This window comes from Balaenoptera borealis (genome assembly GCF_965194805.1).
Source record: "Balaenoptera borealis genome assembly, chromosome: 3".
NCBI lineage: Eukaryota > Metazoa > Chordata > Mammalia > Artiodactyla > Balaenopteridae > Balaenoptera > Balaenoptera borealis.
In genome coordinates, this window is record NC_138866.1 from 122631458 (window position 1) to 122647861 (window position 16404).

General features: G+C 57.7%; 1 protein-coding gene across 1 annotated transcript; it reads left to right on the top strand.

Annotated features, from left to right (window-relative positions):
- The first annotated feature begins 1586 nt into the window (after positions 1–1586).
- On the top strand, positions 1587–15459 carry SNX33 (sorting nexin 33). Its single transcript, XM_082386988.1, has 2 exons — positions 1587–4219; positions 10394–15459. Exons 1-2 carry the CDS (start codon positions 2749–2751, stop codon positions 10645–10647), a joined length of 1725 nt encoding a protein of 574 aa, XP_082243114.1. The 5' UTR covers positions 1587–2748; the 3' UTR covers positions 10648–15459.
- The last annotated feature ends 945 nt before the right edge of the window (positions 15460–16404 follow it).

The following is a 16404-nucleotide window of genomic DNA, read 5'->3' on the forward strand; positions in this document are numbered from 1 at the left end:
TTTGGACATAAGCCTGTATCCTGGCCAAATGCCAGCTCTGCATAGGGAATTGGATCTATTCACTGCACCAATGAAATTGGTTTTTGGAGCCAGAGGCCTGCATATTACACCCCTCAAAACAGCCTAAGGTGCCCACCTTTACAGCGCTACCTTGTGCCAGTTAATCTGCAACAAGTGGGAGGAATGAGAATGAGGGGGAAGGAAGTTCTAGTTAGAGCGGTAGACAAGGCTCCAGGGCATAGCCAGGAAGGGGAGTAGGGCCCAAAGCCTTTGCTTCACCTTAGGTACCTCCTCCTCCAGAAAGCCTTCCTTGATCCTTGCTCAACCCAGGCTGGAATAGGTGCCCTCCCATTCACATTTCATGGCACTGGTCTCACCGGGCAGGGAACATCTCTTTACTTGTCCTGACACATCTGAGCTTCCGGTAGGTAAGGACAATGCCTTATTCACCTCTGTAGACCAAGGGGCCTGGTACAGAATACTCAGTTAATGTTTCCTTGAGTGCAAGATTGAATGAATGAGAGACAGAATGAATGAATGAAGGACAAGAGGGTGGACTTGTCATTTGACAAGAGGGTGTCAAACTCTCCGACTGCCTTGTTGTACTGTAATCTCCAGTGCCCAGCACAGTGCCTGGCAGAATCAATGCCCAGGGTCAAGTTCCCTTTACCTCTTCCCGGAACCCTACCCTGACCACTCCTCTCTCCTGGGTGCTGCTGGCAAAGACAGGACATCCAGTCTCCGCCGGCCGCCGCACGAAGCAACACGGAACCCGTTCGTGCGCGGTCTTGTTCCCGTCGCTACAGATGTAGGGTCTTGTCTTCCCCCGCCCCGAAGGAAGTCGCCCAGGACAGGGGTGCTCCTGGCCTTGTCTGGCTAGGGTACTAGGACCCGCAGCAGCCAGTATCCAAACTATCCAAACCTTCTCAGGCTTCTTCCATGAGGGCGCCGCTGGCTCTGGGGCCCCCTCCAGAGAGCAATCCCCGGGCGGCGCCACGGCCCCGTCGCCCCCGGAGCTGGGGTGGGGGGCAGGGGAACGAGAGGGGGGCGTCTGCGGGTCTCCACGCACACTTCCTCAACCGTCTCTCCGGGGTCCCGGCTCTGGCGCCCTCCTTGTAGCACCGCACTTCACAAACTTTAGGAGTTTGCCTCACTTGCGTCGCGGAAAAGGCAGGAGGGTGACGGAGCCCAGGAGGCGAGGCGGCGGCCGCAGAGTTCCGTCGCGCGGCGCTTAAGCCCCTCGGGGTGAGAGGTGTCTCCCCGCCAGGGCGGACGGGCTGGCCCTATTCCCCGACCGTCTCCTCTCTCTCTCTCGCATCCCGATCTCGGCGCAAGTGAGTGAGGGCGACGGCCAGAAGGAAAAGCGAGGAGTAGGCGGCAGCCCCGGCTCCTGCGCCCCAGGCCAGTGGGAGGGCGGAGCCGGGCAGTCCCCGGCCAGCCAGGACGCACGGAAGTGCTGTGGAGTTCGCCCAATTCCCCAGCCTGCTTTTCCTTCTCCCTCCCTCTCCCCACCCCTCACCTCCTCCCCCTCACCTCCCCCCCCTCGGCTATTCCCTCCTTCCTCGGGACGCCACCTCCCGGAATCGCCTTTTTTGTTGTTGTTTTGGAGCTGGCTTCTCACTGGCGGCGCAGAGGGGCTGCGAACGCTGGAGAGGAAGGCGGGCTGGGGGCGCAGCCCGCCGCCCACCGGCGGGACCCGGCGGGGCAGAGCGGAGGACGGACAGTCGGCTGGGCGCGCCATCTGCTCTCCAGAGCTCACTCTCCAAACTCCTGTTGAGTGTGTGCGTGCACGCGAAGGGTGGGGGTCCACGTCCCGCGTGCGGGACTGGTTACCGCGGGGTTACCTTTGGCCGGGGGTCCTTGGACTCAGATCTGGGTCAGCTTCAGGCTCAGAAACTACTGAGGAATTAGGCAAACAAAAGAGGCCACTCAGCTAGTGGCCAGAAGTCGCCCGAGCGCCTCGTCGCGTCCCCTCCTTTCCCCCGGGGCGGGGGCCGGTCACTTGGGGGCGGGGAGAGGGCGCCCCAGCCGGCTGGGGGCTGGGGGCCGGGCCGGGCCGCCGGGGTCGAAGCGTTGGCGGCCTGTTGTGTAAGCCTCAGTCCTTGTTTTCCCGGCCTGGCTCGTTGTGAAGCCGGACACATCCACCCTTGGATTCGATTCAGGAGGCTGCTGCTTTTCTCCTTGCCCCTCTTGGATTTTCTGGATTTTTGAAAACCCAGTGGCCCAGGAAGAGGAGGAGGAAGGAGGAAGGAGCAGATCTACAGAGGAATGTGAGAGCCTCCCAAGGCCTGTGGAGCCAGAAGGAGCTGGGAGCCAGAGCTGCCGGGGTTTCTGGGACGGTGGTTTCTGAGTGATTCTCTTCTATTTTAGAACATCGTTCCAGTGGAGAGTGTCGAATTCTTGCCCTCTCAGAGCTGACTTCTCCGAGTCACTTGACTTTGCTTCTGGGAGTGGGAGGAGGAGAGACTCTCCCTTTTAGGGGCTGAGGAAGGAAGGGAGGAAGACCATGGACATGAGCTCTCCCTGCCCACAGACGTGTGCAGGGAGACCTGTTTCTGGGCCGTGGACATTGCTTTGAAGAGAGGGAGGCTGGACACCATCTGTGGGTGCTGAGACCCTGCCGTAGGGGCTGAGAGACTGAGGGCTGTGGCAGACCTTGAGTTGCTAGTGCATTCTTGGACACCCTAGCAAGTGTCCCCAGTTCTGGGCAGGACTCTGTCCTCATCTTTCTCTACCACTGGCCCAGACATGGCACTAAAAGGCCGAGCCCTCTATGACTTCCGCAGCGAGAACAAGGAGGAAATCAGCATCCAGCAGGATGAGGACCTGGTCGTTTTCAGCGAGACCTCGCTGGATGGATGGCTGCAGGGCCAGAACAGCCGCGGTGAGACAGGGCTCTTCCCCGCCTCTTACGTGGAGATCATCCGTTCTGGCACCAGCTCCAACCATGCCGACTACTCCAGCAGTCCTGCAGGCTCTCTGGGCACTCAGGTGAGCTTATACAACAGCTCCAGCGTGGCAGACCCTTCCTGGAGTGGTGGGGGCAGTGGCTTCCTCTCAAACCAGGGTAGTTTCGAGGAGGACGATGATGATGACTGGGATGACTGGGATGATGGATGCACAGTGGTGGAGGAGCCACGGGCTGGTGGGCTGGGCGCCAACGGGCACCCCCCACTCAACTTCTCCTACCCTGGTGCCTACCCCAGCCAACACATGGCCTTCCGGCCCAAGCCACCCCTGGAGCGGCAGGACAGCCTGGCATCTGCCAAGCGAGGCAGCGTGGTGGGGCGCAACCTCAACCGCTTCTCGTGCTTCGTGCGCTCTGGCGTGGAGGCCTTCATCCTGGGTGATGTGCCCATGATGGCCAAGATCGCTGAGACATACTCCATTGAAATGGGCCCTCGCGGCCCCCAGTGGAAGGCCAACCCCCACCCATTTGCCTGCTCCGTGGAGGACCCCACCAAACAGACCAAATTCAAGGGCATCAAAAGCTACATCTCCTACAAGCTCACACCCACACACGCTGGCTCACCTGTCTACAGGCGCTACAAACACTTCGACTGGCTCTACAACCGCCTGCTGCACAAGTTCACTGTCATCTCGGTGCCCCACCTGCCAGAGAAGCAGGCCACAGGCCGCTTCGAGGAGGACTTCATTGAGAAGCGGAAGCGGCGGCTCATCCTCTGGATGGACCACATGACTAGCCACCCCGTGCTGTCCCAGTACGAGGGCTTCCAGCATTTCCTTAGCTGCCTGGATGACAAGCAGTGGAAGATGGGAAAACGCCGGGCCGAGAAGGACGAGATGGTGGGCGCCAGCTTCCTGCTCACCTTCCAGATCCCCACGGAGCACCAGGACCTGCAGGATGTGGAGGACCGTGTGGACACCTTCAAAGCCTTCAGCAAGAAGATGGACGACAGCGTCCTGCAGCTCAGCACCGTAGCATCGGAGCTGGTGCGCAAGCATGTGGGGGGCTTCCGCAAGGAATTCCAGAAGCTGGGCAATGCCTTCCAGGCCATCAGTCATGCCTTCCAGATGGACCCCCCCTTCAGCTCCGAAGCCCTCAACAGCGCCATTTCTCACACGGGCCGTACCTATGAAGCCGTGGGTGAGATGTTCGCCGAGCAGCCCAAGAACGACCTCTTCCAGATGCTCGACACGCTGTCTCTCTACCAGGGCCTGCTCTCCAACTTCCCCGACATCATCCACCTGCAGAAAGGTAAGAGCCAGTGTGGGCTGGAGACCCTTACAGCATCTGCACTCTGCTGGGCACTGGGGGTATGAGGATGGCCTAGACCGAGCAGAACGGCACAGCTAGTCTTTCTGTCTCTGTCTCATTCATATGTTCAACAAGTGCGTCGAGCACCTGCCACCTATTCTAGGTGCAGGGATATTATTATGGGCAGGTCTGATCCCTGTCCTCATGGAGTTCACTGCTTACCTTCTTGTTGTCTGTTCCTTCGTTCATTCATTCATTCGTTTTCTCTGTTTCTGTCTCATTTACTCATTTACCCATCATGCATTGAGCCCTGCAAGATATCAGACTGGGGTCTGGGAACACGGAGCTGACTGGGGCCCAGGACTTGCCCTTGAGGAGCCCGCAGGCTCATGGGGGACACGGACACAGACCCAGATAACAAGAGCGCAGAGTGTAGCCTGTCTTCCCACTTGTCACAAGCTTGCCTCCCTGCCTTTGCAGCTGCAGAGCCTGTTCTCACCGCTGCATATCCTATCTGTGAGCTCCCTCCCTATCTGTGTTGCTGCATATCCTATCTGTGAGCTCCCTCCCTATCTGTGTTCGGGAGGGTGGCTGTCCCTATTTTGCAGATGAAGAAGCTGTGTCCACAGAATGGTGGTTGCACAAGGGGTCCATGGCCCAGCTGGGACTGTCCCATCCTCCTGCACCTCCCCAAGGACACATCCATCTTGGCCACCTCCCAAGCCCAGCCATGTGGTCAGTTCTCACGGCCCCCTCCGTACGGGAGGGACAGGATGGGTCCTTGTTACTGTGGGGCTGTCAAGGAACTTCCAGGGAAGTGACTCATAGCCGGGTCACCTAGGGGCACCCGGGCTGGGCTGGGGGAGGAAGCGGGGGTCCAGGGCACTACCCACACGGTCCATCCAATTCCCCCTTCCCCAGCCTGCCTTCTCTTCTTGCCTGAGCAGTGAGTCAGGAGCTGACCCGGCAGGTGGCTGAGTCTTGGGGACTACAGGCAGGGCAGGAGAGAGGTGTGGTCCTCCCCAGGGCTGCTTGGTAACTAAGGAAGAACGTCTGCAGGGCGTGGGGCTGGCTGCCAGGCCCCTAGGCCCTGAGGTCAGGCCTGGCTTGGTGGGGAGTTTTCCTGTGGGTGAGGCCAGGAGGCAGGCCTCTGGACTGAGCCTGGGGGACAGCAAACACCACCACACTACCTGGTCCCCAGGAGAGTCTGGAATAAACCCGCCTTGTTCTCCTTTACCAGGAGGTTAACTTCTAGAACTTCTCCAGCTCCCAGCCTCCTTTCTCCCCTCACTTTCTCTTCCTCCTTCTCCTCTCTGCCCTTTTTTTCTCTTCTCCACATTCCTCTCTTCCTCCTTCCCTTTTTTCAGCTTCAGGAGACATGAGGCCTGAGTTCTGGTCTTGGCTCTGCCCCCAGTTTGCTATGTGTCCCTGGGAGGTGCTTTCCCCTCTCTGAGAGTTAGTTTCCTGATCTGTAAGACAAGGGAGGGTGGACACAGTGAGCTCTTAGGCCTTCAAAGGGGTGGGTAAGGGAGAGACTCCTGAGGAGGGTCTGGTCGAGGACAGAATGATGCCTTAGATCCGGCTCTGAGCTCTGGGCAGGGATTGGGCAGGGGTGGTGGCTGGGGCCCACTGGGGCAGGTGTCACCCTGTGCGGAAGTGGAGCCACACTCACTGCTGTGCTACGGCCTGGGAAAGCTGGTTCAACCAGCTCCTTGGATGGCATGTTCCTGTGTGGGCAGCAGGATGTGGGGGAAGCAGGGGCATAGCTATTAAACAGCTGCCCCCATGCAGTGTCTGGGGACCCTCACCCAGGGCAGAGCGGGGGGCAGGAAGGCAACCCCATACTCAGGGCTCCCAGGCTCCCACTGAAGCAGGAGGGAGTAAAGCCAGACTGGCCTTTCTGACCCTGGAGCAGGGAGACAGAGCTGAGAGAGGCCACTTCTGAGTTTCCACTGGAGGTGTTTCTAAGGTGAGGGGCCTGGGGTGATGTGTTCAACCTCAGGCAGAGGCTGCCCCACCTTCCCGGACCCGGAGGACCCCTCCCCATTAAGCCAAGTTCTTTTGGGCTTACTCTTCCTCCTTCTGGGCTCTGCACTGCCACTCCTAGGCCCGTGGTGGGGCAAGTTAGGGAGGGGGGCTTGGAATCTGGCTGAGACAGAATTGGGGGAACCACAGCCTGATGGGGGGAGGGGGGATCCCATGTTGGCCCTGTGGATGGAGCCCTTTCACAGAGGAAGGAGCAGGAAAATTGGGCCCTGGGTCCCCAGGATTCTGTCCAGCCTGTTCATACATCTGAAAGATGGCGAGCATGTGTGAGAGGCCTTGGAAGGAAGGAGATGGGAGGCCTAGGAGGGGTCAGGAGACCAGGATTTGGACAAGTGTTGCCTCTGAGGTGACCCTGAAAGAGTTTCCTTGCCTAAGAAAACTTAGGAAAATGAGCCATGGAACCTGGTTGGCACTGAGGTGCAGCCTGTCTGCCCACTGGCCCAGCCCCTGGAGCTCAGTTTAGGGGTCTCCTAAGAGAAAGGCAACCATGTAATTTACCATCCAAACCAGGGCAACCTTGAGGGTGAAAGAGAGCCTTAGTAATAGTTACCCTGGGACAACAAGGGGCAACAGTGACTGTGCAGGGCCCCTGCCTGAGAGCCAGCCAGGGCAGGGCTCGGTCCTAAGACTCATCACAAGCCACGGAGGCTGGTGTGGTTCCCTCCATTTTCAGATGAGGGGCAGTGAGGAGGAATGATAATCAGAGCAGGAATTGGAGCCCAGGTGTCTCTGACTCCACAGCCAGGCTGTTTCTACTGTGCCAGACAGATAGGGGAGGGAGCTCCCTAAGGGATGGGTGCCTGGGGTAGACAAGCCAGAAGAGGAGGGAGCAGGGAGGGGGTTGGGTGTTCTAGCACCAACTGAGCTGGCATCCTCGGCAGGCTGGAGGCAGGCCCTGGACCACAGAGCATGTGTGGAGGGGCCATGGAGCTCACAGGTTGGCCAAGGCAAAGTGGACCTTGCAGGACCAAGTTCTTGCCTGGGGGAATAGGTGGGTCCAGCCTCTATGCTCTGGGCCATCATCTAGCTCTCCCTCTACCTCCCCTCCTAGGCTCCCATGAACACAGAATTGTATCACCAGGAGCCACCACCAGCTGGGTCTTGGCTGGGACTGAAAAGCAGTTTGCACATAGTTGCGAGTAGCATCTGGAACTCTTACTCTGTCAGGTGCCATCCTAAGTACTTTAAACATATTAGTTCAATTAAACTCAGCTATAACTATAGAGTGGGTACTATTATCATCCCATTTTACTGGTGTGGAAACTCTAAAGCGCTATTCCGCTGTGAGCGATTGTCAGCAGCATCACATCTAGTCCAACCTGCCCCATTTGACAGTGGGGAGACCTGTAGCCCTTGTTGGAGGTGACACAGTGGGACTAGGACTCAGACCTCCTGCCCTCAACCTAGGGTGGGCGGTAACTACCTCCAAGAGGTAGGGACAAGATAGATCAAGGTGGCATTTTAGGGGATATGCCTGGGACCCGGGGGCTCTGAAGCTCCAACCCTCCTTTCCCTGCCCCTGGGACCCAGCCTACAGGACAACTGCCAGGTGAGGAGGTGCCCCTGGGTCCTCAGCTCTCAGATTGAGTCCTAGGTGGAATGTGTGGGGTGACGGGGGACAGGCCTGAGCCCTGAGTCCCAGTCTGTCTCTGGGGTGCATTAGTGTTAGCTGATCCCAGTCCCACATCGGAGTCACAGGGTGGAGGGGTGACAAAGAGCAGGGTGGGGCCTCCCCCTTCCCCCACAGCCTTTGCCCCCCATCTCTGTCTCCCTGCCTGTCTGCGGGTAACTAGCAATTGCAATAGATTCATTCCTATTATCTGGGCCTCAGTTTCCTTCCTCTAAGGCCATGGGCAAGAAAAGCTTTCTTAAATGCAAGTCCATCCCCAACGCACCCAGACTTTCTCAGGAAGGTGGAATCCAGGCTAGTAGGTGCCCTTTGCTGAAGCCTGACTCTAGTTTCTTTGTCCTACTCTTTTCTACTTTGCTTCTTATGGTTCTTTTTACCCCTTGGGACCTTCTCAAGTTCCTGAGTCCATTGTCTGGATGCCCCACACATATGCCTGGGGGACCTGGCCTGGGCTCCTTGCAGTAGAAGTGGTGTCTACCCCCAGCTGTGCAGGGATACCTCTGGGCCAGGCATCCCCCACTTTTGGAGCAGGAAAGAGGCTTCGAGCCCCTCGGCAAGTGCCATCCTGCCAGGCCCTGAGTTTCCTCTGCACAGTATGGGGGTGGAGAGTGAGGGGGTGGTGGTGGGTGTTGGACAGCTAGTCTCTAGGGCCCCTCCAGCTCCAAAGCCTCTCATGGGGTCCTGATCTTGGGCCTTGGGGTGATCCCTCTCCTGCTGCCCAGACCTGGGCAGTCAGAATGGAACAGGAGGCGAGAGAAGTGGTTCAAGGAAGCTGGCAAAAGGACTGAGTGGCCTGGGAGCTGGGGACTGCAGAGTTCTTTTGGGTGCTGTGTGAGCAGCCCTGGAAATGCTCCAAATTTGAGTCTGTCCGCCTGAAATGCTACTATTTGCCAATTAGCCACACACTTGCTATCTAATATAGGTACTGCTCCTTCTAAAGGCATTCAAAGTTATTTCCAGCATGTAGTAGATGCTCCATAAATGCATCCTGAATGCATTTGAACAACTTGAGAGTAAAAGGAATACGTTTCAAAGGTCCACGAGAGACCTCCTTAAGGGAGAGGTGGGAAACATGAAAAACGAGCGTGTTACTTGTGTGCGGTGGATGCTTTGGAAGCGCTCGGGGAGTGCGCTGTCCTCCGTGCCGACCCCTCCCACCTCCTTAATCTTCTTCACACAGTGGATTCCCTACAGCCCTACAAGGAGTACCTGCCAGGCGCAGGCAGACTGCCTCACCGCCTCAGCAACTGCCCCCAGCGGCTTCAGCACGGAATCAGTCAAGTGCTGTTAATTCAGAACTGAAATTCTTTCACCAAGTGCTTGTTGATTCATTCACTTTCTTCCAAATTGGGTCCCTTCCCCAGGTTCATCCGCTGACCCCGCCCCCCACTGTCTGTCACCTGGTTATTATAATGGCTTCCTCTAGTCCCCTGGGGGCTGGGGTGAGGAGGGAGCAGGGCCTATATGTGGGGAGACACACACAAAGGAAAACTCCAGGTGGCTTTTGAGGCTCTGTTTTAGAATCGGCTGGGTGACGGGGGTGGGGAGAGCCCTGGTGAGCTGAGATGGGGAGGCGGTCTGTCTAGGGGATGCTCGTGTAGAAGCGGCACCCCATCAGAGCCTTGAATTATGCATAGGGATCCAGGGGGCAGAGACTGGAAGGTAGGAAAGAAAGCTGAATTTGATGAACGTGGGGTCAGCGTGGAATGGGTGCAGGGGTCAACTCCCAGAGGGCCTCACAGGCCAGGAGAATGGGGGACCTAGCTCTGCAGGCAGAAGAAAGCCAGGGGAGGCTTGGAGCTATGGGTGTCCAGCTTGGCTGCTCTTCAGGTGCTATGGAGAACCTCTCAGAGGCTGAGGCTGAGGTGGGGAGACCCATGAGGGGCCTATGGTAGCAGTCCAGTGAGGTTGAATCAGCTTGGCAGACACATATCAGGATCTGCTGTGGGCTAGGCTTTGTTCTGGATGCTAGAGACATTGAGCTCACAGCCCAGAAGGAAGCGGTCAGAGAAACCACAGGGTGGTAAGAGCTGTGGCAGAGGGAAGCCCAGGGCACCTGAGAGCATTGAGAGGCACCTGATGTACTGGGGCTGCAGGGAAGGCTTCCTGGAGGAGGTGATGTTGGAGGTGAATGGGGAGCCAGCGTGAGGGGTGACGAGGCCTGTGGTGGGTGGGGACGGCCTGGTCCTAGAAATCAATCAGCTGGCAGGGCAGGGCTGTGACTGGTCAGGTGTGGGCTGCTGGCGTCGCCACAGGTTTGGAGGGAAGATGGTGCATCTGGTTTAGGATGTGCTGAAGGTGAGGGTTTGGGGGACATCCTGGTGGAGACACCCAGGTGGCTGGACCATGGGTCTGGACTCCATGGAGTCCAAGAGCGAGGCCTGATTGAGCTGATGAGGGTATTGTCTGCCCTCGAGGGGTCTCACCATGGGGTTAGGGAGCGAACTAGGGAGACCGGAGCCCTAACTTGTCCTTGTCCTCTGCTCTGCCCGTGCCAGGTGCCTTTGCCAAGGTGAAGGAGAGCCAGCGCATGAGTGACGAGGGCCGCATGGCGCAGGACGAGGCAGATGGCATTCGCAGGCGCTGCCGCGTGGTGGGCTTCGCCCTGCAGGCTGAGATGAACCACTTCCACCAGCGCCGCGAGCTCGACTTCAAGCACATGATGCAGAACTACCTGCGCCAGCAGATCCTCTTCTACCAGCGGGTAGGCCAGCAGCTGGAGAAGACGCTGCACATGTATGACAGCCTCTGACCACGTGTCCCTGGTCCTCTCCCCGCCCCTGGGGCCTGGTGGCTGCGGTGCATGCTGCCCTCCAGACCTTCCCACACCAGCAGTGCCTGGCTGGTCAGGGGTGGGCTTTGGAGGAGTCATGGATACCCCTGGGGAAGTCCCCCACCCCTTAGAGATAGGGGCACAGCAGGGGTGAGAATGGGGCCAGGAGCCCTCCAGGCCAAGGCCTGGGCTGCTGGTCAGTCACTTGAGGTCAGGCCAGGGTCTTAGCCTCCCCTAGAGCCTATAGCGCTCGCTCACCTGGCCACCATCCCTTTGTTCATTCAGCAGACGCGCAGGCCTGCTGCGGCCCCGGGTCAGACACTGGGCATCCAGGGCTGCGACACGCCTGCTCTTGGGGAGTCCCCAGTTGAGGTGGGGGTCAGACCCAGAAACAGGCAGGGACAATACAGAAAGATTGATGGTAAATAGCTCGCAGAAGGGACCACTCGTTCTGCCAGTCAGGGATGACTCCGTGGAGTAGGTGACATTCAAGTAGTGTCTTGAAGAATGACAAGGACCTACCAGACAGTAAGTGGGGACAGTAGATTGGGAGGGCATTCAGAGGAGAAGAACAGCATGGGCAAGGCTGTGGAGGCATGAAAAGATCCCGTCTTCTCTCCTTTACCTTTCCCAAGCAAGTTTGGTGCCCCCCTCGGTGGTGTCCCCTTGTGTGACAGAGGGGAGGGATCTGCCTTGCTCCCATGCCCCTGTCCCCGCCCCACCTCCACCCCACCCCCCCTGCAGGAGGGGCTGCAGGCCAACTCCCTCCTGACTCCCCTTCACCAGCTGAGCCCCCTCACCCCTTGGCTAGGGGACCATGCAGCATCTTTGCCCTGGGCTCAAGGTGCTAAGACAAGCCTCAGATCCCAGGACCCTGGTGGCACCTTCCTGGAGGGGACACCCAAAAGTTACTGGGTATTTGAGTTCACCAGCAATAGCTCCCACACTCCAAGTAGGCTTGGGCCTCAGGCTCCCAGGGGCCAGCTTACCCACCACCCCAGGGATCCTGGGCCCACCTGCCCACAGCCAGCCTCACTGTGATGCCAGCCCAGGTTCTGGTGGGATTGTGCTGTCTCCCACCCATGTTTACATCCTCGAGGGGGCTCCCCCCACACCCCCAGGCCAGGGCGTGGTCCAGCAGTGGGTTGGGGGAACTGACAGGTGCCACTGCTGGCCCCCCCAGGAGGTCGTGGCTGTTCCTGGCTGCTGCTGCTTCAATCTTCTTTCTTTCTTGTTTTCTTGATAAACCTTTTACAGTTAAGATAACAAAAATATGACTCCTTATTTGGATCCCATGGGGGATGAGGGTAGGGGAAAGGATACAGCCCTAATTGTCCCTGGGAGCGATTGGACCAGATTCTGAGGTCGTGATGGGCACAACATTTACCCCAGAACCTCAGAAGTTGGGGGGAGGACGGTGCTGGAGGCAGGGGCTAGCTGGGGACCTCTGGGTGACCCTGGACCCCAGCTGGATGCATACCCTTCCCAGACCTCACTCTCCTCATCTCTCAAATGGGTGGAGTCCTGCCAGGGGTTTGGCTTTGCTGCTCTGTGATCTAGGACTGAAGGTCATGTGAGGAAGGGACAGTCTAATCGATAGGGGGTTCCTCTCCCCGGGAGGGATATCCCAGCCTTGCCCCCAGGAAAGCCCCAGTCCAGGGGAGGGGGGGGGTCTCAGAACCTGTGTCCTTCCCCAAGCTGTCCAGTCCAGGCTGCCCAGCCCTGCAGTGGCTGCCCAGTTGGAAACTGAGGTGGACCCCCGAGCTATGCCCTTGGGGGTGTCCCAGGCAGGATGAACAGGAATCTGTTTGCACACGGGAAAGAGGGGGGCTGGGGGGCCGCGGTTCTCTTGGGGCAATGGGGACTTGGTGGAGGGAGGGCTGCTGGGGTCTGGACATCAGGGGAGGCTTTAGCTGGGCTGGGGGCGGGGGAGCTCATGGCAGTGAGATGGAGTAAGGGGTGGCAGGTGCAATGGGGAAGGGGCAGCAGAGGCTCCCTGTTCAGGGCAGAGCGTCCTCAGAGGATCTTTTGGAATGGGCCCCTGGCCCTGGGTCAAAATTAGGTCAGATTTGGGACTTTCTGTGGAATTTTCCCTTCTCTCCTCCCTGCCCTCCTTCCTTCATTTTCCAACCCATCCGAGGACCTTCCCACCCTTAACCTCTTCCCCGCTCCAACTTCCAGGCGGCCTTCTGCAGTGAGCGCTCTGACCATGGGCTGGGCGGTGGGGGTCTCCTTCCCAGGCCCAGTCAGCGCTGGGGGCGGTGGGAATGCTCTTCTCAACACACAGTGCCTGGAAAGTCCCCTGTTCATGCTTCTTGCCCTGGGAATAGTATTGCCCTCTTGTGTCTCTTTCTTGAGCGCGGGGCCACCTCCCATGCCTTCCATCCTCCGGGTGAGGGGTTGGTCTGACGCTTTTCTCAGGAGGGGCTTGCACCTAGGAAAAGCATCAGAACGTGAAGTCTTGGAACGGGCCAGGCCTCCTCCAGGCATCCTGAGGGCTCTAGGCAGGGACAGACATACATGTGAGGGGAAATGAGGATGTCACAACCCTTCTCTCTGGTTTCTTTTATCTCTGTGTGGGTTTGAGTGTTGGGGGAATTTGAGATTTGTCTGGGCTGGCCGGAGCCTCTTTCAGCAGGGGACTGGGGACCAGTGTGTGTGTGCGGGTATCCTGGTGGTGGCTGGGCCTGCGGGCTGGCCTCAGTCTCATGCCAGGCAGATGTTCCAGACTGAGCTGAGACCAGCTGCCTCCAGTTTCCTCCCTGAGGTGGGTGGAAAACAAGGCTTCTCTTTCTGCCCTGGGCAACTACCAGGACCTGGAGCTGAGGGGTGGGGGACCTCTGATCCCCAGTCTTGGCCCAGCCCAGGAAAGGAGTCTGCTTTGTGGCCACATATAGGGGTTGGGGCTGGAGGTGGCCCTCAGATTCTGCATCCTATTGCTTCCTGGACACAGGAGTGCCATGAACCACCATGCCACAGCTGTGCCACGGCTGTAACAGAGCCATGCCTGGTCACAGACGCAGTTGCCCAACCCAAAGCAGACAGAGCCATACAACCTGCGCGCGGCACACAGGTCACGCCTGGCTCCACACTCACACACACATATGCATGGTCATGTGCTTGCACAACTGCACTCCCAGCCACAGTGCCACAGACTGTCACACATTCACAGCCACGTCCACACTCGTCCACGCCCACATGCATGTTGTCAGTCTCAGCCACGTCGTCACTCACAGCCATACCATGGTACTGTGCACGGTCATACACTCGCATAGTGACACACACACTCAGACACACACGGCCATGAAGTCACACATGCACATACAGATGTGTCACAAATGTAGATGCTCTTGGACTCCACCTGCACCGCCTCCTGGGGGAGCCAGCCCCGATCATCCATCATCTGACATCACCAAGTTCAATTCCTCATTGCACAGACGGGAAACTTGAGGTCTAGTGAGCAGTGGCATTTGGCTGCATCACCCAGTGGGGCGGGGGTATGCTCTGGGGTCAGAGCCCAGTTCCCATCAGGCTCTGGCCTGGCCTTGCCCACCCCTGGGTCAGTCCCCAGGGCCAGGCTGCCTCTGAAGGCCCCTGGCTGAACCTACTCAACAAAGCTCCAGACATCTCCCATCTTCGGAGCCAGAGCTGAGGCTGCAGCATCAGAGTGCAGGAGCCAGAATGTGGTGGGCAGGGCCCAGGCCTGGGCGGGAGGAACATTCCTGCACCATCTCCTCCCCAAGCCTGCGAGGACTGGGCCCGCCCTGCCTGCCTTCCCGCTGACTCAGGCCTCCAGGAGCCAAGCCAGCTTGGCTCCCTCACCCACCCCCAACCCACCCCAAACTGCTTCCCCACCACTGCGGCTCTGGTACCTCCTTCCGCTGTTTGGGGCAAGAGGAGATGGTGAGCCCTGGCAAAAAGACCATGAGGAAACATAAAAATTCACCTCCCCCAGACATAGCTCAGAAGGGTTGATTGTGAAACCCCACTCCCGGGTTCAACAAAGCTTTTTTCCTTTGGTTTTGTTTTGTTAGTCAAACCCCAATGCAGTCCAGTCTGTTTAAAAAGCAGTGTCTCACACAGCTGTGGCCTCCTTGGTCCGCATGGCAGCCCTGGTAGGCATCATTATTCCATTTCACAGACAAAGAGACTGAGGCTTGGCCAGAGGGAGGATGGGAACTGCCCAGGATCACACAGTGGGGCTGGACTTGAACCCAGCTCTCTGGCTTCATTCCCTAAAGTCACCTTGATTAACTCACATAGGTCTGGAGGACGAAGGGGTAGCAGATCTTCGCTCCAGAGTTGTGAAAGAATGGGAGGCTGGCAAACCAACTGCTGAAATGTGCAGGGACTTTGAGGGTCGGGTGAGTCCCGCCAGCCCCCCAGGGATGAAGAGGCTGAGGGTGGTATTGCACAGTGGCGTCTGCAGTGACTCAGGGTCTCCGATTACAAATGAACATGTGTGAGGAACATCACTTCACTTTTCTGTAACTGACCTGAATTTCTCTTTTGCTTTCTCATTAACCCACCTGATAGAAAATAATCTGAAATCAATTTGGGACCCCTCCTTTCCCCAGGGAGGCATGTAAGTTTTGGGGATGGCACATTTGAAGACCCTACGCAGGCCCCTGGCACCTTGAATTTTAGAAGCTGAATTCCCTCATCCTATCACTCATGAAAATTTGCCTGCATTCCACATTAAAGGTCTTTCACATATACCTACTTGAGCTGGGTTCCGTTAATTACTTGACAATGTCTTGTAGATATTTAATTAAATTTTCTTCATTTTGATTTTGTCTTTTCTTTCTTTTGCCTTTTGGTGTTCTGCTACTTTTTTACCCCTTGGCTGCAGACATTGTTGTGGGTTCTCGCAGGGCTCCTGGACCCTGGCACTGGGCCTGTGGTGCCCACCATGGTCCTAGGTTAGCATCGGACCCTTTGGTCATTTTCCCCTACCTCCTGCCTTCCCACCACCTGCTCCTTTGATCCCCACCCTTAAGCCTCCGTGGGTCTGGCCCTTTCTCAGTTTGGGGCACTCCAGATTCCCTCAATTGCCCCTGTACCTTGTGGGCCTCAGGGAACCTCAAGGGGCTGGCACAATCATTCCACAGCCTCCACCACACGCTCAAGCACAAGGCGCTCTGGGAGGCTGCTTACCCTGTGTAACCCTGTGTCTCCTGAGGTCTGGTTCTACCTGGGAAGGGGTCCAAGTCTCCACTCCCCCTGGATCTCCAGCCTCTGGGGCTTCTACCTCCCCCGGTGCAAGTGACACTGTAGTGGATACTGGATGGCCAGTATTGCACAACCACCCTGTATGAAAGAGATTATCAACATCATGTTACAGACCAGGAAGTGGGGCCCAGTGAGGGAGGTGTAGAGTAGCCGAGCCGGTGTGAGTGGTACCCAGGCCTGGGCCACCCGTGTTGGGAGGCAAATGGCTGATGCCTGAGGTAGGAGCTGGAGGCTGGCTGGAGCCTGGAGGCACTTGGCGCCTCTTCCAGGCTGACCTTATTCCCTTTGCTGCCATCTTGGAAGCAGTGCTCTGGGTGAGGGTAGAATGAGGCTCCAGCAGACAGCCCTTGCTGCCCCCCAGACAGCAAAGCCCCTTTCCCTCCACTCCTCAGAGGCAGGACCCGAGTGGCTGAGGCTGAGTGCAAATCCTCTCTACACCTACTTGTTTTAGGGATGTTTCTTTTTTTTTTTTTTAAACCTGTTCATTAAAACAAATTTATTTTA

Excerpts from the sequence above, each read along its gene's own strand:
- SNX33 (XM_082386988.1), top strand. The coding sequence starts at position 2,749 with ATGGCACTAAAAGGCCGAGCCCTCTATGACTTCCGCAGCGAGAACAAG. Across the intron at positions 4,220-10,393 it reads CATCATCCACCTGCAGAAAG|GTGCCTTTGCCAAGGTGAAG; the intron begins GTAAGAGCCAGT and ends TGCCCGTGCCAG.